Source organism: Epinephelus lanceolatus, chromosome 10 (assembly GCF_041903045.1).
Source record: "Epinephelus lanceolatus isolate andai-2023 chromosome 10, ASM4190304v1, whole genome shotgun sequence".
NCBI lineage: Eukaryota > Metazoa > Chordata > Actinopteri > Perciformes > Serranidae > Epinephelus > Epinephelus lanceolatus.
The window spans coordinates 10,983,689-11,005,453 of NC_135743.1; the positions used below are offsets into that span (position 1 = coordinate 10,983,689).

A 21,765-nucleotide genomic window follows, 5' to 3' on the forward strand; every position below is an offset into this window, starting at 1 on the left:
ATGAATGTGTCTGAATTTGACTATCAAACACTCGATAGTGGAACAAACCTAATTAGACTACTAGAGGCTACTTCTTGTTTCAGTTTCAGTGAGACGGCTTGGACAGAGTTATTTCAAATCACTCCATGTTATAATTTTTCTTTTCATCCAGCCGCTCAGCTGTTACCTTCCCTTCTATTGTCATTAACATGCATGCTTCTGAGATTTGTTTAAAAACTTGTTACATGTATACATGGCAGAACATTCTGCATCGTATCTGCAGAAATGTATCTAGGAGATACTAAATTTCTCTCATACCCTACCCCAATTATGGAAACAAGGTTTCTGCTTGATGTAAAGTTTAAGGTATCAGCTTACTAAAGAGTCGACTGTAACCTGATTATAAGAGCATGGAAATACACTGATAGTCAGTACCCTGTCCTAAATTGTAATGCTTCTAAAAACCAAAGAGGAAATTAAAAATTGTAAAAGTTATTGATTCTGTAACAGGAACTTTTTACAAACAACTAAATCATTCTAATAAACATCATAGATTATTTGGTATTTTCCTTTTTCCCCCCCCTTTTTTTCTACATTTCTTTGGTTGTGTTGAACAATGCTGGCATGCTATTTTCTTTCTTTTCTTTTTTTCTGTCTACAATGGGCTTAACACATGCATGATGAGCACTTGACACAGACTCCAGAGTTGGTGCTTATCCTGGTGAAATCAGCGGGGAAAATCATTGGGACTAGCCTCCCAGAGATTGCCACTGTCTTCACCTCCCGCTGCCTGCGCCGAGTGCACAACATCCTCCAGGAACGGTCACATCCAGCACACCACCTATTCCAACTACTGCCCTCTGGGAGAAGATTCAGATCTATCTGCGCCAGAACCACCAGACTGGCCCACAGCCTCTACCCCCAAGCAGTCAGGCTGCTGAACGGACAATCCCACCCCATCTGTCCACCCGAACTCATAACACTCTGTTTACCACACTATAACAATAACTGAGAACTGGACTTTGCATTGCTGCACGAGTGCTCTAACCACTACACTAGGAAAGCCCATGGTAAACTGTTGACGATGCTAGAGGAAAGTTCAGGAGATCATCAAAGACAGTAAGGTTCACCCACTGGGGACCATCAATGACTGTACAAGATATACTGGCAATCCATTAAATAGTTGCGATATTTCAATGTGAACCAAAGTGGTGGAGCAACCAACAGACAACACTGACATTGAGCCAGCAGCACGGTCAAAATACTGATTGTTGGCTGTAGTGTGTAGAAATCAAAGATGATATAACATTCAAAACAAACCCACATATTCAAATGGTTGCCTGACTGTCCACATGTAATTTGGATTTTTTTTTAAAAGTAGCATTTAAGTTAAAGAATACAGACCGCTCTGCATACCAAAGTTTGTTTTTCCCCCACATCTTACCTTTGGATCCTGAGCTGATTTCTGACAACCTCTCTGCCAGATCAGTCCTGTTAATCTCCATTAAAACCTCCCTGGTCACCTCCACAGACTGATCGCCATAGATCTCTGCCATCTCCATTCTCTGACTTGAGATTTTTGGGAGGTCTTTCTTCATTGTAGTGCGCTGTAGGACATGTTTGAATTGCTCGAGCTCCCCATAACTTAAATCTTTGAGTATTTCCAAAAGCTTCTCCATAAGTGGTGTCCTGGTCACCACCTGATGGATTCAAAGTAGACAGAGGACATTTATGTAATATTTCCACTGTAGTGATGAAACAATTTATTTGCATTAATGTAAACATTTAAGTAATAAGATATTATAACAACTAATAATAACCACATCAGGCACAATGATACATTTGGTTCTACATGTGTAGATTTCTGTAACATGACTAATCTAATTTAATAAACACGTCTCTAACTCTCTGTCACTGTGCTCCCAAAATCAGGAATGATCCACCTGATATCATGTTCTCATCGCTTTTACAGCAGATGTGATGTTTCTGGTTTAAACATTTTCCACCTTTTTACTGTCATGATGAGGATCATTTTCCAGCTGTAAAGATTAAATGAAAGCTGTGTTCTGTAAAGTGTGTCTAATGTGACATTACTCACCTTCTGGAGCGGTTTAGACTGATGTTTCTCTGAGGAGAAAGAAAACAGAAAATAACTTGTTATTGATTCAAAGTGAGATTATAAACAACTTTAGTCAAATTTCGTTTTTGAATACAATATAATATGAATAACTCCTTATAAAATACAAGTCAAATCTGCAATCACAAAGAAAGAGAGTGAGAGACTTTTGACACCATATCATTAACACCCATGAAATCTAAAAGACTCCAACACAAAAGTCCTGCAAGAAACACCTTTGGATTGGAGTACAGGTATTAACAACCTGCTAAGTGTTACTGCATGTTGCATCTCCACCTTTGCCATCAGGCCTGCGTTAGCTGGGAACCTCCCTTCACTGATGTTTTGTGCCTTTTATCTCAGAACATCTCGAGGTGGCTGAGCAGTGGTTGGGATGTCTCATTACTGCTCTCCTGCAGCTGACCTTAGGATCCTTGTTTTCCCCACTCTATGTCTTTTCCTTTGAGCCAAAGCCAGGGATTACCTTGTTCTGCCTCCTCAGTTAGTTGTCTCAGAGCCTCCTTCTGCTTGGACCCAGTGATTCCAAGAGCCTTCAGAAAGTGTTGGATGGGTTTTCTAGTAAAGCCTCTGCCATCCATTTCCACAGGGTAGATTAATGCATGCTGCAGCCAACTTCTCCTACTTCCTCTAAAGTACTGCTGCCATTTCCTCCTCCCACTGAACGCTGACCTTGGCCATGATTACGGTCCTGAGAGAGGTAGACCAGAGGACCACGTCTGGCCATATGGAGTTGTAGTGATCTTGGGAATTTCGGCCGTTCATCCAGCTCGACCCTCAAGATTTATCCACATCTAGTTGACAGGATGGACCATTCTTTCTGTGTAATGTTCTGTGTTCCACCTCATTGACTGATGAAATGGATTTGTAGTTGTGATGTTGAGGTGCTGGCCTTATTTAATTCTATTCTGTGTGCTTATCAGACCTCTGCCAACTTTTGCAGGACCTGATCGTAGCATCAGCTGTACTGGCCCTGGGTCAGTGGAGTGAATATGTTTCAAGCTTGGTTTTTGGGCGTCGCAAAGATGGCAAGTCACATTTCTGGGACTTGGGAAGCTACTGTATGTAGACCTGATGAGTGAGCTCAATCTTGCTTATGGAATCCTAAACATATTGTCTCAAGTTAAAGTCCTGTTGGTGACTGCCTCCCAAGTTGTCCAGCTCCCTTGTTGCTGTGCATCGCTTCCTCCATGTGGGTCACTTCTTCATCGCCCTGCCACTCTGCACAGATGAATTTCTCAGCTCAAACATGAACCTAACTTCTCCTGCCTGTGGCCGAGGTGGATTGATTTCAGTGGCAGCTGGAGTGTGTATCTTTTAAAAAGGGTCATGTTGGAGAGGTACAGAGTGCCACTGTTGAGGTGACATTGCACAGTTTCAGCTGCTGCATTAGGCATTAGTGTAAGCACCAAGCATCAATTTCCCTGGGAGGTAGTTATGGCTGATCGTCCTCAGTAATGTAATGAAAAGTGATGAATGTGCTGTTGTTGCATCGCTGTCTGCTCCCTAATTTTTTCATATTTCACATTACAATTTGAGCCCAAGCAGATTTTCCTTGTTACTATGAATTTGGAAATCTATTAGATATTTTTGAAACATACAGTATGATTGTGTAATATTTCAGTTTCTGTCTTCTTCATCTTACCTTTGAGTCCTGAGCTGGTTCCTGACAGCATCTCTGCCAGATCAGTCCTATTCATCTTCCTCAAAACTTTGCAGGTCACCTCCACAGACTGTTGGCCGTAGATCTTCACCATGAGCTCCACTATTCCAAATCTGTCTGCTGTCTCCATTTGGTGTCGTGGGATTTTTGGGAGATCTTTCTCCATTTTAGTGTACAAGACATGCTTGAATTTCTTGAGCTCCCACGGTCTTAAATCTTCCAGTGTTTCTAAAAGCTTCTCCATTAGTGGCGTCATGGTGACTTCCTGATGGATACAAAGTAGTCAGAGGACATTTTTGTCATATCTCCACTGTAGTGATGATGCACTAATTTATCTAAAAGGTTTTAAGTCAAGAGAGTATTGTAACAACTAAAAATCACAATAAGGCACAATGATACACCAAATTATTCATTTATGAACTGGTTATCAGTAATTTTGTTTAATTGACTGTCTCTAACTCTCTCTGTCACTGTGCTACCATAACTAGTAATGATCCACCTGATCACATGTTCTCACTGCTTCTACATCAGATTTGATGTTTATGGTTTAAAACCTTTTTCCACCTCTTTAGTGTCAACATGAGGATCATTTTCAACCTGTAAAAATCAAACAAAGGGTGTGTTGTGTAAAATGTGTCTGATGTGACATTACTCACTTTCTGGAGCGGTTCAGATAGACGTTTCCCTGAAGAAAAAGAAAACAGAAAATGACCCATGAGTGATTAAAAATCAGACAATAAACAACTTTAGTCAGATTTAGTTGCTTTTGAATGAAAAATAATATTAAGGATTAATCACAAAATAAAACTAAACTGGGCTCAAATCTGATCTAAAATCAGGGAGAGTGGTTGGACACCGTATCATTAACACCCATTAAATCTAAATGACTCCGATACAAAAGTCCTGCGACAAACACGACCTTTATAAAGATTATAATGTTTGAAATGTGTCAAAATATATAATTTACAATGCTGTTCAATGATAGCATTCAGTGTGTCAGAGAGGTGTTGATTCAGGTGGTCACTTTTGAGGTCCAAGTATTTACACTTGATGTTCTCTATCATTCTGTGAACTGTACCCTCAAAGTAGCTGGATTCAACTCAATGATTTCTGCAGTGAAAGTAATGAATGTGGTGTTTTTAAATTGCTGCCTGCTCCCTAATATTTCATATTTTTTATTTTTGATTGAATAAAGTTTGAACCCAGTTTTACTATGAATTCTTGTGAATAGTGAACACGTAAATAAAGCTTTACTTATACAGCATTTTAAAAACACAGCTACAAAGTGCTTCACACACACACACACACACACACGCAAAAAATATAAAGTAAAAATCAAGTAAACATTTATGAGACATATGATTGTGTAATGTGGTGGTTTTTGCATTCTTTATCTAACCTTTGAGTCCTGAGCTGATTTCTGACAGCATCTCTGCCAGATCAGTCATTCTCATCCCCATCTCCCACATGATCCCCTTAAACTCATTCCTTTTCCCCAGGATCTTTTCATACTCCTCCCTCTCCCTCCTGTTCCTCTCCATCTCCATTAAAACCTCCCTTGTCACCTCCACAGACTGTTGGCCGTAAAGCTCCACCATCAGCTTCAACATGCCAACTCTGCTTGCCCTGTCCATTCTCTGTCTTGAGATTTCAGGGAGGCCTTTCTTCATTCTAGTGCGCAGTAGGACACGCTTGAAGTCCCCGAGCTCCCACTGACTTAAATCTTCCAGTGTTTCCAAAAGCTTCTCCATTAGTAGTGTCATGGTGACTTCCTGATGGACACAAAGTAGTTAGAGGGCATTTTTGTCATATCTCCACTGTAGTAATAATACATTAATTTATTTGTAACAACTAATATTAACCACATTAGGCAAAATGATAAATTGACTATAAAAACAAAGAACTTCCACATGTGTTCATTTCTGTAGCTTCATCACAATACAGTGGCCCTCATTTACAAAATGAACGTATGAGAGAAAACTGGGCATTCGGTCAAACGTATTGATCAGCGTGGATGTGAATGGAGGCTATGATCAAATCTCACATCACGTCTCAACTCGTGCACAAGGTTGTGTCAACGTGGACCAATGGTACAGCAGAGTATATCTGGCTGAGTTGGATAATTGTAATTAGACCATATTCTGACGGGCATATTAAGTATTTGCAGCCACATATTAATCACTTCAAAATGTATAGCTGCCACATGGACACAGTCTCTCTATCACAGCTCACAGTCACCTGGCTCTGTGTTACTGACCAAAGACTGAACACCACTGGTGCCTGCCTCTAATTTATCTGAAGCTCTTTTTTGTCAACACTGACAAGCCAAAGCATGTTTATATTATTTATTATAAAAACCTAAGATAAAACTAGAATTACTGCGTACTACAACGCCCGATCATTTGTACACTGTGATAGTCGAGATACAAACGTTTTTAAAACGTGAACCCTGTTAGATGATTTCTGCGTTTGGTTTTGTGCTGGTTTGTACATTAGATTGATAAATGAGGGCCAGTGTGCTCCATTTAATGCTATAAACTAGTTATCAGTAATTGTGCTTTAACGACTGTCTCTAACTCTCTCTGTCACTGTGCTACCAAAAGCAGGAATGATCCACCTGATCACATGTTCCCATTACTTTTACAGCCGATGTGATGTTTCTGGTTTAAAACCTTTTTTCACCTCTTTACTGTCAACATGAGGATCATTTTCAAACTGTAAAAATTAAATGAAACCTGTGTTCTGTAAAATGTGTCTGATGTGACATTACTCACTTTCTGGAGCAGTTCATATAGATGTTTCACTGAGGAGAAAGAAAACAGAAAATGACTCTTTACAGATTAAAAATCAGACTATAAACAACTTTATTCAGATTATGTTGCTTCTGAATGAAATACCATATGGAGGATTCATCGCAAAATAACACTAAAATGAGCTTGGATCTGACATCATAAAATCAGAATGAGAGAGGTTGGACACCTTATCATTAACACCCATTAAATCTAAAGGACTGCAAAACAAAAGTCCTGCAACAAACACGACATTTATAAAGATTATAATGTTTGAAATGTGTCAAAATATATAATTTACAAAGCTGTCAAATTAAGATATTCAGTGTGTCAGAGGTGTTGATTCAAGTGGTCACTTTTGAGGTCATAGTATTTGGCCTTGATGTTCTGTATTATACTGTAAACTGTAACTTATATTTAGCTTCTCTTTAATAAGGTTCAGTTGATTTTAAAGAAAATAAAATACAAAGAATTCACTGCTGCAAAACTGACACTAAAATCTACTCAGTAGCGACATCATGAAAATCAAAGAGGTTGAATTCAACTCAGTGATTTCTGCAGTCCAAGTAATAAATGTGGTGTTGTTGCGTCGCTGCCTGCTCTCTAATTTTTCAGATTTCTTATTGATTGAATGAAGTTTGAATGCAGCTTCACTATGAAATCTAAAATCTATTTATTAAACATTTATGAGAAACATATGATTGTGTAATGTGGCAGTTTTGTCTTCTTTCTCTGACCTTTGATTCTTGAGCTGATGACTGACAACTTGTTGACCAGATCAGTCCTGTTCATGTCCATGAAAACCTCCTTGGTCACCTCCACAGACTGCTGGCCACAAGTCTGGACCATCAGATTCACCAGTGGGTCTGCACTGCCTGCCCGATGTAGTCGGCTCAATGAGATGTGTGGAAGACCCTTCTGGAACTGTGTGAACCGCAGCAACCACTTGAATTTCTCAAGTTCCTCATAACTCAAATCCTTCAGTGTTTCCAAAAGAATCTGTTTCACAGCTGCCTGAAAAATTTAAAGGATACGTTAAGCAAATGTGTCATTTCTGAACTGGCATAATTAAACATCTATTTCTTTGCATTTCATCAGTGTCAGTATTTTAAGACATGGATCTTATAAGATTCATATTTTTTTCTGTATGATCACTCAAGACAATGATACAGTTGGTAATAAATGTTCGATTGATTATGTTTCCCTCTTTTTCTTTACAAACACAAAGTGTTTTATGTCTATTCATTTCTTTAACAGCATCAAAGCAAAAGATGATATAAGGTAATGGACATAGCTACTATGACATCACCCACTGGTTTGTAGACTGCTGTTTTGAAACCTTGAGTTCAGCATCTCAGGCGTTGCCATATTGATTTTATAGTCAGAAGTGACCATATTTGGACGAGAGGGTGGGGCTGTGGAAAAGTGAAGGAACTAACTTACAGACTACAGCAACACATTGCAGACAACCTGTCACTCAATCCACTCCATCGTTAAATATGTGTAACTTTAAGCCTAAATAAAATGTAAACAAGTGAGTTTAAAAAAAATCATGAATGTTGAAATTAGCTACAGACACCAAAACTGTTTTTTGTGTCAGGCTGTTGTTGTCAGACACTTATAATAACAATTGGAGCCTGTCAGTGGCAAAAACAAGCACTTATAGCGGATGCAAATCGACGGTGTTCATTAAATTACAGCTGGTTTTGCAGCTGTTGGCTGCAGCGGTCTCCCTCAATACTGGGAAAATAGGGTCCAGGTCAGAAAACACAGAAGTTACCCTTCAACACAGTGAGAACCATCCAATTTAAAACCTTTAGTTTGATTTGCATCATCATTTATGATGTTCAGGATGAGGATGGTTTTCAACCTGCATCTACTGAATGAAAGCTGTGATGTGTAAAGTCAGACTCACTCTCTTCAACACTGCAGGTTGATGTTCATCCACTGAGTGTTTCTCTGCAGAGAAAAGACATTTAAAATGACTCAGAGGATTAAACTCTAACCTAACATAGAAAGTATAATCAACTTTAAAAAGGCTCAGTTACCTCAAAAGTAGATATAACAAATTCACAATATCATAAACACTTTGACAGTCTAAAGCAATCCAACACAAAAGTCCTGCAACAATTACTAAACTCATTAAACTTAAAACATTCTGTGTGACTGTTATTGATTTAATTATGATTCAATTGATGATTTATTGATCCCTACTGTGTTTTTTATTCACATTTGTGATGATAGAGTTTTACACAAGCAGATCTACCTTTTTTTAAATTATGAATCATAAAATGCATTTATTAGACATTTATGAGACACATGAGATTATGTGACAGTTTTTGTCTTACCTTTGAGTTCTGAGCTGGGCTTTGACAACCTCTGCATCAGATCAGTCCTGTTCATTTTCTTTACAACCTCCCTGGTTAACTGCACAGACTGTTGGCTGTAGGTCTGCAACATCACATCCACTATTTTTGCTCTGTCTGTGGTGTAACTCAAATGTAGTGAGAAGTCTGGAAGGTTCTTCTGGGAGACAGTCCACTCCAGGGACCACTTAAATTTCTTGAGCTCCTTGTCACTCAAATCATTCAGAGTTTCCAAAAGCAGCTGTTTAACAGCTGCCATTGTTGCTACCTGAAATAATCAATACATTTATAGGACATCTATTTAATCCACTGGGACAATTACAAATGTGTTTCTTTGCACCACATCAGTGTTAATGGAGATATGAGTGTTACTGGCAGATCACATAAGGTATTGATCCATTTGGTGGCTAATGCTGTTGTATTATCAGAATCAGAATCAGTTTTAGTCGCCAAGTACGTGTGTACATACAAGGAATTTGACTCAGGCAGACTTGCTCTCAATGTACCAGAATTGACATGAGTACTCAAAATGTAGGCAAGAAGTGGAATATACTGAAATATACAATATACAAAAATACATCAAATATAAAAATAAATATATACAATATACAAGGATTAAGTACATTTGGTTCAGCTGTTTTTTATAGATTGGTATATTTGTGCACATTTGTGTTTTAGTATATTTTGCTTTTGTTTGTTTTTTTGAGGAACCAAACTACAAATCAAAAGATGATTCCCTTTTCCTTCTTCCTTTTAATTCTTATGAACTGGTTAATTGATTTTCTTTTATGTCACAGGCTGCAGCTCTTTTCAAAAACACTGAAATGAGTCACAGTGGCTCAAAAGATTATTTTCATTATTTTATGTTTTATATTTTGTTAAATGCTTTTGAAAAAAATGTTTAAAGTACAATAAATAGATGTTTCTGGTGGATCAAGTTCTCTTCACTGTTGATGAAAAAAATCATGAAAAATGTTCATGCTGACATTTCCTCATCTCATCCTCAGTGGTAAAAATATCATATCATTATTGTTGGATTAAATTACTGCTAAAGAGCTTGACCTGAATGCAGCTTCAGTTCTGTGAAAAATAAATAAGTGAATCATGACTTCTGATTGTATCATTATTCAAAATGTTCAAGATGATGCTAATTTTTAACCCTGCATCTGTTTAATGAAAGCTGTTTTGTATGAAGTCAGACAGATGTGACATTACTCACTTTCTGGATCAGTGCAGATCGGTGTTCATCTGAGTGTTGCTCTGAGGAGAAAAGTGGTAAAAGTCATCAGTGACTGATCAAACATCTGACAGTAAATTTGTTTTCAGGCCATTCTGCTTTGTAAAAATTTCAAAAAGGCAAAATTACACTTAAATCAGCTCAACAGTCATTTTTGCCTCCTCTCCCAAAATATTTTTCATATTTCACATTAGTCATAAAACATATTTTCTATGAAGAGAGTGATTCTTATTTTCTTTACATCATGAATCTAGTTCGACATTTTGGCAAATTCGCCTATTGTCGTAATCCCTATCGTCATATGAGTAGGTACATTACCTTTAATTGTCAGTGCCTAATGTTCTGAGATCGGTGAGACAGAGCTGCCCGCTGAAATGGAGGTGAATGGTACAGCCCCCTCTCTCCCTCAAAACTAATCAAATACACCACCAAATGACTCCAAAACGCTCTAGTGGACAACACATGGCTTATGCATTCCCTACGCTATGAAATAATAATGTAATATTACGAGACAGAGTTGTTTTGAAGCCAGATGCACAGCCAGAACTACATTCCAGACATACAGTACTTGCTGGGTGGAGTGATTTCAAACAGCGTATGTTTAGTGGAGTTACTCCCATCATCAAAACAAGTTTGTTGAGAAGAAGCCAGAATATACAGAGAAAGAGTTACAGGTTTTGGAGGAAGAGAGAGCAAGAAGAGAGGCTGAGGCTGCCGAGCAACCAGGGGCTGAGGGGAGACCCAGAGCCGGCATGGATTGGTGGTGTAAATGTGGGGCTTACTGGCCACTTTATTAGGTACACCTGTGCAATCTAATACAACAGCTCTGCCACACATTCTACGTTTACAAAGCTTTTACATTTTCAGTTTTGGTCGACATTGTCAGAAAGGTGATTATTCTACTTTATTATTGAGTCCGTAGTGGGTGGTGCTGGTGTACTGGAGTGCAATATATTGAAAAGTGTTCCTAATATTCATTTTAATATGTAGGCTAATGTTACTCAACATGGAAGTAACGTTACAGCAGAGAGATTGCTGAGCAAAATACACAACGATCACTTACCACATCTGCTCGTTTTGTGATGCCAACAGATGTATGGCAGTATCTTTCAAGAAGAGTGTCTGAACCATTCCTGGGCTTCTGTGCTCCATCCTTTCACTGTAGTCCTCCGGTAAAAAATGGTTGGAGCAAACAAACATTTTCCGGACCATTTCCAGCACAAATAGCCATTGTTTCATCCTGTCCGTATTTTTGGTTGGCTCTACGTGAAACTTCGCTCCATGTCTTCGGCTTGTTACCACAACTTTTTACAATACATGTGTAAACCATGATTTACAACAACACTCTGTAAACTTTTCTCAAACTTTCTGGTGCGTCCAGCTGACAATACCGCAAATGCACGGCTGCAAGCAATAACAACGGCACTGTCTCAGGTGCACACTGTGTCACTCCGCCCAGTGGTTTACTCAAGAAAGTAGTTCCGAGTATTTGCATCATGTGTCGTAATGTTACTTAATTATACATTATTATTTCATAGCGTGGGGAATGCACAAGCCATGTGTTGTCCACTAGAGCGTTTTGGAGTCATTTGGTGGTGTATTTGATTAGTTTTGAGGGAGAGAGGGGGCTGTACCGTTCACCTCCATTTCAGCGGGCAGCTCTGTCCCACCAATCTCAGAACATTAGGCACTGACAATTAAAGGTAATGTACCTACTCATATGACTATAGGGATTACGGCAATAGGCGAATTTGCCAAAATGTTGAACTATCCCATTAATATTTCTAATTTAAAGAGAAGAAAACATGGTTTATAAACCAAAGAAACGTGTTAAGGACCAGGTTTTTCTTCATTTTCTTACTTTTGGGTCCTTTGCTGCTGTCTGACATCCTCTGTACCAGATCAGTCCTCTTCATCTTCTTTAAAACCTCCTGAGTCATCTCCACAGACTGTTGGCCATAGGTCAGCACCATTAAAAACACTGTGGCCTGCCTGTCTTCTATCTCCAGCAGAATCATTGGCATGTCTGAGAGGTGTCTGTAGAGGTCACTTTGATGAAGGACCCTCTTGAACTTCTCAAGCTCCAAGGCCCTCAAACCAGCCAGTGTTTCCAAAAGCAGCTCTATGACAGATGTCATCGTCTCCACCTGGTAAATTCAAAAGAAATGTTCATGAGATAAAAGTGCAATTTGTCAGCTGGGATGATTACAAATTTGTCTGTTAACATCTCATCAATGTCTGTGTTTTAGAAATGTGGATGAGGTAAGTGTACATCAGTCATATCACACAAAGTAATGATACAACTGATCACATAATGTCAGACAGAAGTGTCATTACTCACCTTCTGGATCAATGCAGGCCAATGTTCATCCACACAGTGTTTCTCTGAGGACAAAGGAAATATGAATGAATGATTGATTTAACATTATAATTTATACACTGTCAGACTGTTATAATTCTAATATCAAGGATTTATATTAGAACTGGTTAAATGAACAAAAAAATCAACCTTAACAGTAACATCATAAAAATCAATGATGGTTTCACCTGACGTCTTCTTTGCTATTAAACTCTGTTAAAGGTTCATACTCTGAAATGTAAATTAAAAGAACTGCAGTGCTTAGAGGAAACATTATTTTTAGCTTGTGAGAAATATTTGTTTTTTTATATTTAATTAGTTTTTTTAAGTCTTAAGTTATAGGACACATACCTCTCTCTGTGGTTCTCACACCAAAAGCTTCAGCTGATGATCCTGCAGCTGCAACACATTTAATGACAACTGTAATCATAATAATAAAGACACTGTGTGAAGCCTTTATGTGTTCTTGTCCTGAGTGGAATACTCAGTCCTCCGGAGAACAAAAAGTCTTTAATATTTCAGTTTCAGGTGTGTGGACTGAAGGCAGGAGAAAGCCATGGTTACAGAGATGACAGAGGGAATCATTGAGAAAACCCTGTAATAATCTGCCTGACACAGATTGCCTGTCTGTCTCCACAGTGGAGTGTAGTATAAGTCAAATCAAAGCTTTACACAGAGACAACTCAACGAATTAATGTGAAATCATGGAGACAACATTTGTCCGATTCCTATCAGGCTAAATACAATACAAGACTGATAATGAGCTCAAAATACACAAATTTAATGGATCAAAGATCATGTGGCCCAATCACAGAGAATGTTTTCAAAGAAAAGATGTTGAGAAGCTTGTGAAATCCAAAACATTCACCTCTGAGGTAATCTTTGTCTCATTTCACATTTAGTTTTTATTTTGTAAGCATACGTAAATTTAGTTTGTTAAATGAGTCACTTCATTCATTTCACAGAGTGAGAAGCATATTCCCATATTATTAAAATAACAGACACCTAACTCTGTGAAGCTGATATTCAGTTTGTAGTTGAGACTGTGTTTGAGAGAATAGAATAGAATAGAATAGAATAGAATAGAATAGAAGAATTTATTGTCATTGTACATTGCACAACGAAATTACGTGTAGTACCCTTGGCAAGATAACAACACAATAAAAAGGACAGACAGTATATAAATATAAAGAGGTGTTGTTTCAGCTCTTTGGTTGTTCTGGGGTCATGACAGGCCTACATGTTGTTACTGCATTGCTTTGACTATAAGCTGCTGATTTTGTAACAATACATATTTATTTATTATTACATATAAAGTTACAGTTGTCTTCTTTATCTTACCTTCTTGTCCTGAGCTGGTCTCTGGCAGCCTCTGCACCAGATCAGTCCTGTTCATGTCCATCAAAACCTCCTTGGTCACCTCCACAGACTGTTGACTGCATCTCTCCAACATCACATCAACCAGTTGGTCTGTACTGTTGGTCGACTCCAGTTCACTCCATAGGATGAGTTCAAGGCTCCTCTGGAAGAGCATGAACTGCAGCAAACACTTGAATTTCTTGAGCTCCACGTTACTCAAATCACGGAGTGTTTCCAAAAGCAGCTCTTTGAACATCCTCATTGTTGCCACCTGGAAAATTACAAGTATATGTTCAAAGTGAAAATATGTTTATTAAATTTATCTTATTGCACCTTATTGATGTCATTATTATTTTAGTCATTTGAATATTCTAATGTTTTCTACAAGATCATCTAGGCCACTGTAGATTTGGTCATACAAACCCCTTATGTGAACATTAGATTTTGTTGATGAATTCATTGTATTTAATTCAAATCATGACTTTGGTTTAATTTATCATCATTAATGTTGATATGAATTTAAACCTGCATCTTATTTAATAAAAGCTGTACTCTGCGTGGTCACACAGATATGACATTGCTCACTTTGTGTATCAGTGCAGACAGGTGTTCATCCACTGAGTGTTTTTCTGAGGAGACAGAAATGAAGTAAAAACATTGATCATCAGACAATACTGCTTTGTAGAAAAGAATAATTACAAAAAGGTCAACACAAAATTACACTTGAACTTTCAGATTATTTTTGAGACATTTTGCCCCCTTTCCTGAAATACATTTCCATACTTCACATTAGACATAAAACACCAGATGATGTGTCTCTTCTCTACAGTATAAACCTTATTATTTATAATGTGAAGAGAAGAAAACAGCTTATAAACTTAGGAGACACATGTTCGGGACCAGTTTTATCATTTTAAAATGTTTTTGCCTTTATTGTCTTACTTTTGGTTCCTTTGCTGCTGTCTGACAACATCTGCACCAGATCAGTCCTCTTCATCTTCTTTAAAACCTCCTTGGTCGTCTCCACAGACTGTTGGCCATCAATCTGCACCATTAAAAACACTGTGTCCTGCATGTCTGTCCTCAGCTGCCTCCAATAGAAGAGTCCGTAGAGGTGACTTTGACGCAGGACCGTCTTGAACTCCCTGAGCTCCCCGTCACTCAAACCAGCCAGTGTTTCCAAAAGCAGCTCTATGACAGACGTCATTGTTTCCACCTGGTAAATTCAGAGGAAATGTTCATGGGGTAAAAGTGCAATTTGTCAGCTGGATGGTTGCAAAGTTTTCTGTTCACATCTCATCAGTGTCCTGTTTTATAAATAAGGATGTGGTAGAGTCAGAGGTGGAAAGAGTACTGAAAATTTGTACTCAGGTACAAGTACTGTTACATTGCTTAAATTGTACTCAATTACAAGTAAAAGTACTGGTGTTTAAAAAATACTTAAGTAAAAGTACAAAGTACTCTTCTCAAAAACTACTCAGAGTATTAATTATTTTTAACCGATGGATGTTTTATTGTGTCGTCAATAGCAGGCATTCGATTCGATTCACCTATATAAAATATCAAAAACAGCTCACCTTATACAGTGAAATTACTGCAATGATGCCTATTATGAGGCAAGAGTGTAAACACATGGCACACACATGAATACATGGGGCTCACTGACTCCACAAGAGTCACAGCTTTCCAGTCAGCCCCAATTTATCCAACTGTAATACTGTTTAAGGACCCCAATATGCAGGAATAATAAAACAGAATAGGCGAAATTACATAAATACCGCACACAAAATAACCGCGTGGGTTTTGCACAAAACTGCAAGGGATTAGAGTGAAGTGGATGTGTCTGTAAAGGGGTAACGCTTATCATACGAAAATATCTTCATTCAGGTATCTTGAAGTAAGAGAACAAGGGACCCCTTGCTTGTGCCCTGTTTTCCATGCTAAATGTTAGCCTAAATTTGGAGCACTATTTACCCCCCCTTACCGAAAAGCTAACATGACATGGTTAATTTTCATAGTTAATGTTTCATATAACATAGCGTCACTCTAGCACAAAATATAGGCCTGCTGAATGTAGGCCTGTGAGAATTAAATGACTACAGATTTAATTTATTGTAATGACGGTGGTCGTCCAAATATTAAGCTAAAACATTTCTAAGAATTGTAGCTTAATTATGCATGCAGGCACGCGCACACGTTAGCTAGCTCCGTCTTATTTTAAGTTTTCAGGCAAATCAGTGGCAGTGACAATATCTTTGCAGACGTATCTTAGCCAAACTAATAACCAGTGCTTAATTTGTAAAATTAAAAGTAGGGGAACACTTTGGGCCTCTGAGAGAGCAGTGTTCCCCCCGTTGTTTTTCTAAGCGGCACCCGAGCCGCCTCACTGCAAGACTCCGAACGGAATGGTTGTGACATCTTGTGTTGTCACGGTACCAAAATTGGGACCCACGGTACGATACCAGTTAAAGTATCACGGTTCTGAGTAGTATCACGATACCACAGCAAAAATCAGGCAGATGTGCCTTTTGTCATTTATAAAAAGATAAATCACTTTTCTATAATACATCACTAATATTTCAATGGAATAAATTACTTATTAACTTATACTTACAAAACAGCATCAATAAGTGATTAACATAAGGGGGATCAAAATAAAATAAATAAATAAAATAAGAATCAACCAGCCACCCTCCTCCCCTGACAAGTAAAGAACAGTCCCTCCATAAGTAAAGACCTGTGCCTGCTGCAGCAGAGTTGTCCTTTCCTTACGTCATAGATTAATTGGACAGCTTTATTGGCTACAAAGATGCAGATGAAAGGTTTGAATATTAATTCAAATTGTGGGCGTAATCAGTAGCGACTTACGATTTTTAAAGTAGCGAAGTAGATTACATGGTGTAAATTGTACTCAAGTATGAGTAAAATTACACACTTGAAAAAAATACTCATAAAAGTACAAGTACCCAAAAAATCTACTTAATTACAGTAACGTGAGTATTTGTAACTCGTTACTTCCACCCCTGGGTAGAGTACATCAGTTACATCACACAAAGTAATGGTCAAAGACCAGGTTTGTTTTTTATTTTTTTAATTGCTTGTGCATCATTAACATTAGCAACATCAAGCTGCATTCTTTTTATCCTCTTTTACAAGTATCTTATTTTCATAAACAGGTTCATTGTATTTTATTTCATTGCCTGTGTTAAACTCTTTCAAACAACAAAGCCTTTAATATTTCAGTTTCAGGTGTGTGGACTGAAGGCAGGAGGAAGCCATGGTTACAGAGATCACAGAGGGAATCAATGAGTGTTGTTTCAGCTCTTTGGTTGTTCTGGGGTCATGGCAAAACTAAACTCTTTCAAACACTGATAAAAACTGCAATGAGTCTCTTGATTTTAAAACAGAGCTGCAGAGTTTAACCAGTTGCATCTTTTCTTCTCATATAGTAAAGTAAGAAACACACTATAATAATTTTTTTGACTTTTATTAATTTCTTTCCCTGTCAAAGTTAGAAAAACAAATCAAGAAGTGTGTGCTACATATATGTTCCACTAAAGGTAAATCTAACACAAATGATCAACATTATTGGTAAATAATATTCATGCTGAAGACCTCATGTGTTCATTATGCAGCTTAATCAGTTCAATTCTGTGAGAAATAATAAAATAAAAATAAAAGCTGCACTGTGTAAAGTCAGAGTGATGTGACATTACTCACCCTCTGGATCAGTGAAGGCCGCTGTTTCTCTGAGGAGAAAAGAAGTAGAAAAAGACCTATTAACTTTAACATCAGGCTTAATGAACATTTATGATCCCAATGATTTAATCCTAAAGTGACACTTAAACCTTTTTAACAGTGACATAATAATATCACGTCAAAGTTTATTACAGCCCAATGTAGGCATGCCTCAAAGGGCCGTACAAATAATAACCTAAATTAAATTTCGATTTTATATCTAAAGTCCAACGTCATAAAACATGATTTGCCTCAGAGGGCTTTACAACATATGACATCCCTCTGTCCTTGGACCATCACAGCAGATAGTGAAATATCCCTCCCCCCAAAAAAAACTTTTAACGGGGGAAAAAATGGTAGAAAGCTCAGGAAGAGCAACTGGAGGGATCCCTCTTCCAGGATGGACAGACATGCATTAGATGTCGTGTGTACAGAACAAAATGCGAATGTGGTGGATCTAAAAGATTATTCAGTAGTGCTGATCAGGGTTGCAGCGATATACTGCTTTCAAGGTATAAAGTGATATATAAGCTGATGGTTGTCAAACTGTGTACATTTGCTTATCTGCAATATAAAATAAAATTCAACTGGACGTTGAATCTCCCCTTTATTTTAGTTATGTTCTAAGGGGAGACTTTTTACACATACTTCCATTAACACAATGGTTTCAAGTTTCAATTATAGTAATAAAACCTTTGTTTAACCAACCAGAACCCTTCTGTTTTTATTCAATTAAGAGTCACTCTGACTGATAACAAGACAAATTCTTTAATACCATGATACCGTGAAACCGCAATATTTTCTGGTTATCGTAACGTGAAAATCTCACACTACTGCAAGCCTAGAGTTGATTGGTTTTACATGTACATGTATTTGTTATTTCCATATACACAAACTTTAAAGATATGTTCCTATTTTTACATTTTTAAAAATAAAATGTAAAAACAATTACAACATTCATTCATTCATTCATCTTCTAACCGCTTCATCCTCTTGAGGGTCGCGGGGGGGCTGGAGCCTATCCCAGCTGACATCGGGTGAGAGGCAGGGTACACCCTGGACAGGTCGCCAGACTATCGCAGGGCTGACACATAGAGACAGACAACTATTCACGCTCACATTCACACCTACGGACAATTTTAGAGTTATCAATTAACCTAGTCCCCAATCTGCATGTCTTTGGACTGTGGGAGGAAGCCGGAGTGCCCGGAGAGAACCCACGCTAACACGGGGAGAACATGCAAACTCCGCACAGAAGGGCTCCCACGCCCGGGATCGAACCGGCAACCCTCTTGCTGTGAGGCGAGAGTACAATTACAACATTATATTATAATATTATAAAACAATAAAATAAAATAAATAAATGACTAAAATGACTGATATGATTTGGAGATGACGTGAAGCTAACTTGACACATTTCATCTTTAGAGAAAATTCATTGCAAGATGCTATAAAACTTATACTTTCAATAATCAAAGTGTAAATGACTGAGATTCATCAGAAACAGAATTAATGACTTGGATTATCAAGGAAAAGGACTTAAGAATTTGTAAAGGTGATTTCTAAAGTTCAGCTGTATGTGTGTTGCACTCATTATAGTGTTTTTAACTGCATGTGGGTCAAGAAAGAGAATGCCCAACACTAACCTTTTACTTGCAATAAACTTTAGTAAGCACAGAACGTTTCGATTTTTTAGCCCTTTATCAGGTTCAGTAACTTACTGAACCTGATAAAGGTCTGAGACCATCGTGTGAGCCACTTGTTTGCTTTTCTCACTTGCGCTTCTCTTTTCGTACGCTGAGCTGAACTGCCAATCAGAGTGATTCTACTCACCAACAGGCTCCACTGACTCCGCCACCAGTTCATCATGTTGTATCAGCCAATAAACAGGCAATGAGGGCCGATTAAGACCAACGGTGTGGGACACAAAACAAAAACTAGGGCAGCAGACTTTTGACATTAATCAATGGATGACCATTGGTTTGGTGTGTCAGGGGCCCTTACTCTCAAATTCTGGGTTTCTAGATAATCTGATCAGTGAATGATTACAAGCAGATTACAAATCATTAATTGAGAAGACATCATACTACCTCTGCACCCACCTTCTGCCATGGTATCTACACTGGTTGCTCCGGTTGAAGGTTTCCCAGCTGAAACAAAAGGGAAAATGAAAACTTGGATGGACCCAACACAACCACTTTTTTAAATGCCCTGATTGGTTGTCAGGTTAAAAAAAAGACTTAAAAAGGAAAAGACTGGTGAAAATCTGTTATTTTCTAACTGTCAAGAGACCAAAACGAAAAGAGCAAAACCAACGATGTGCCTGTCTCTCTCAATACTTTTCAGCTTCCCCAGCCGGTCTGTGGCTCTCAGCCCGAGCCCATTTGTTCCTATGGAAATGTAAATCAAATACATACTTCCATTTTTGTTTTTTAAAGGCGAAAGAATTCCTCAAACAGCTGTGCACTGTAATTTGTTTTACCATCCTTAGTGAAACAGGAGTAATGGATAATTGTCAGCTGCAAATTTGGTGCAGTAGTGAGTAAAATTAAATAAGACTGAGCTGCAAATCTGCAAAATCTGTCCTGTGTCTTTTATTTTTAGTTGTAATGTCTTATGCTTTGTTTTTAAGTATATTACATTGTATTTGATTGACATTTCTTTCTTTTATGCTTCAATTATGTGTTTTTCTACATTCGTTCAGTATGTTGCACATTCTTGTGCTGTTGTTATGTTGTGATGGACTCAGTGAGAAGACTGTGCACATAACACACCTACCTTCTGCCATTGTATTTTTATCAATTGCTGCTGCTGAGGATCAAGGAGCTGTAAAAAATAAATACATTTAAAAACTTTAGATAAGATAAAGACTTCAGAACAATGTGCAGTATGTTCGTAGACAATATGCATACCTCTGTTGTTTCATATACATCTCAATGATAAATAACATGGTGTCTCTCTTTAATGATCAGAGTAGGGCTGCAACTAATTATCATTTTCATTGTTGATTCATCTGTCGATTATTTTCTCTATTAATTCATTAGTTGTTTGGTCTATAAAATGTCAAGATGAAGTCCTCAAATGTCTTGTTTCGTCCAGAACTCAAAGATACTCAGTTTCCATTTCACATTTAAGAAGCTTTTTCCTTTAGAAAAATACTCAAAACCAGTTAATCAATAATCACATTAGTTGGCAACTAATTTAATGGATGACAACTAATCAATTAACTGATTAATTGTTGCAGCTCTAGATCAGAGCACCAAGAATGCAAAACAAAATAAACAGAACAGAAATAACAACAGATATACAACAATATAAGGCTCAGTTAAAGGTATAATACGCAGGAATTGTCAGTTACTCTTTGAAACAGTATCACCACTGAAAGTGAAGGCCAACCCCAGAGTCACTCTTGTTCACTATCTTTGCGTTTTAATGGTGCTGCGTCCACGAGCAAAACAAAAAGTAGACTATCAAAATAGTTGTGTAGGTTTGTAATAAAAAGTACATTTCTCACACATGAACAATAGCAGGTTTATTATGGGTCCCAGATATTATTTGATTTACTGAGCAGATTAATCTGTACAGGGTTGTAGTGAGGTAAAAGTTAAAACATTGGCTTTCAAAATACAATGAAGTAAAATAATTTAATAGAATAACTACTCAAGTAAAGTAGAAATACCTCAAGTACAGTGGCCTAACATGAGTGTGTCTGTGTGTGTAAACTCAGTGTCTTTCGTTGAACGTCGTCTTTGCTGTTTCTTATATTCTAGTGTCTGTTTTAATAAACTGTCTTGTCAAAGCACTTTAGCAACTTCAGCTAGCAACCTGTTGTTCACATACTGACGTTAAAAAAGTGTTAGTTACCGTAACGTTACCACGGTTTTTACACACTAATGGAGCTCAAGTTAAAACCATGAAAGCGAAAGTAACGTTAAGAGTTAAAGTAAGTTTTACAAACCGTTTTAAAACAGCTCGTAGCTTCAGCTGTCAGAGATAAAGTCCATCCAGTTGTTATGACAGCGGTAAATCATGTCTGGTTGAGTTGACAGGACTTGGGGTCGAAGTGTCTCCCGAGTTCCGCCCGTTGGAGAGCCGTTTCCCGTGGTGTCCTCCCCTCCGTCTCCTCGGCGGTTGGGGTCAG

The 21,765-nt window shown here is 37.9% G+C and overlaps 1 protein-coding gene across 14 annotated transcripts in view; it reads right to left on the reverse strand.

Annotated features, from left to right (window-relative positions):
- Positions 1-21,745, reverse strand: part of LOC117265274 (uncharacterized) — a 67,967-nt gene extending 46,222 nt beyond the window's left edge. For 6 of the 14 annotated variants that reach the window (XM_078171473.1, XM_078171472.1, XM_078171469.1 and 3 more), the window contains exons 1-20: positions 21,583-21,745; positions 20,403-20,450; positions 19,715-19,774; positions 17,607-17,635; positions 14,829-15,102; positions 14,472-14,515; positions 13,869-14,157; positions 12,879-12,926; positions 12,510-12,553; positions 12,030-12,315; positions 10,151-10,191; positions 8,914-9,199; positions 8,481-8,524; positions 7,303-7,579; positions 6,551-6,579; positions 5,176-5,548; positions 4,433-4,461; positions 3,759-4,041; positions 2,078-2,106; positions 1,424-1,679 (exon numbers count right to left, since the gene is read on the reverse strand). In XM_078171473.1, coding sequence (XP_078027599.1) covers positions 1,424-1,679; positions 2,078-2,106; positions 3,759-4,041; positions 4,433-4,461; positions 5,176-5,548; positions 6,551-6,579; positions 7,303-7,579; positions 8,481-8,524; positions 8,914-9,199; positions 10,151-10,191; positions 12,030-12,315; positions 12,510-12,553; positions 12,879-12,926; positions 13,869-14,157; positions 14,472-14,515; positions 14,829-15,102; positions 17,607-17,635; positions 19,715-19,774; positions 20,403-20,412 — 2,731 coding nt within the window. In that variant the 5' untranslated portion in view covers positions 20,413-20,450; positions 21,583-21,745. The remainder of the gene's footprint in view (positions 1-1,423; positions 1,680-2,077; positions 2,107-3,758; positions 4,042-4,432; positions 4,462-5,175; positions 5,549-6,550; positions 6,580-7,302; positions 7,580-8,480; positions 8,525-8,913; positions 9,200-10,150; positions 10,192-12,029; positions 12,316-12,509; positions 12,554-12,878; positions 12,927-13,868; positions 14,158-14,471; positions 14,516-14,828; positions 15,103-17,606; positions 17,636-19,714; positions 19,775-20,402; positions 20,451-21,582) is intronic. The other 8 variants (XM_078171478.1, XM_078171477.1, XM_078171476.1 and 5 more) reach the window with 4 other exon arrangements.
- Between the last annotated feature and the right edge of the window lie 20 nt (positions 21,746-21,765).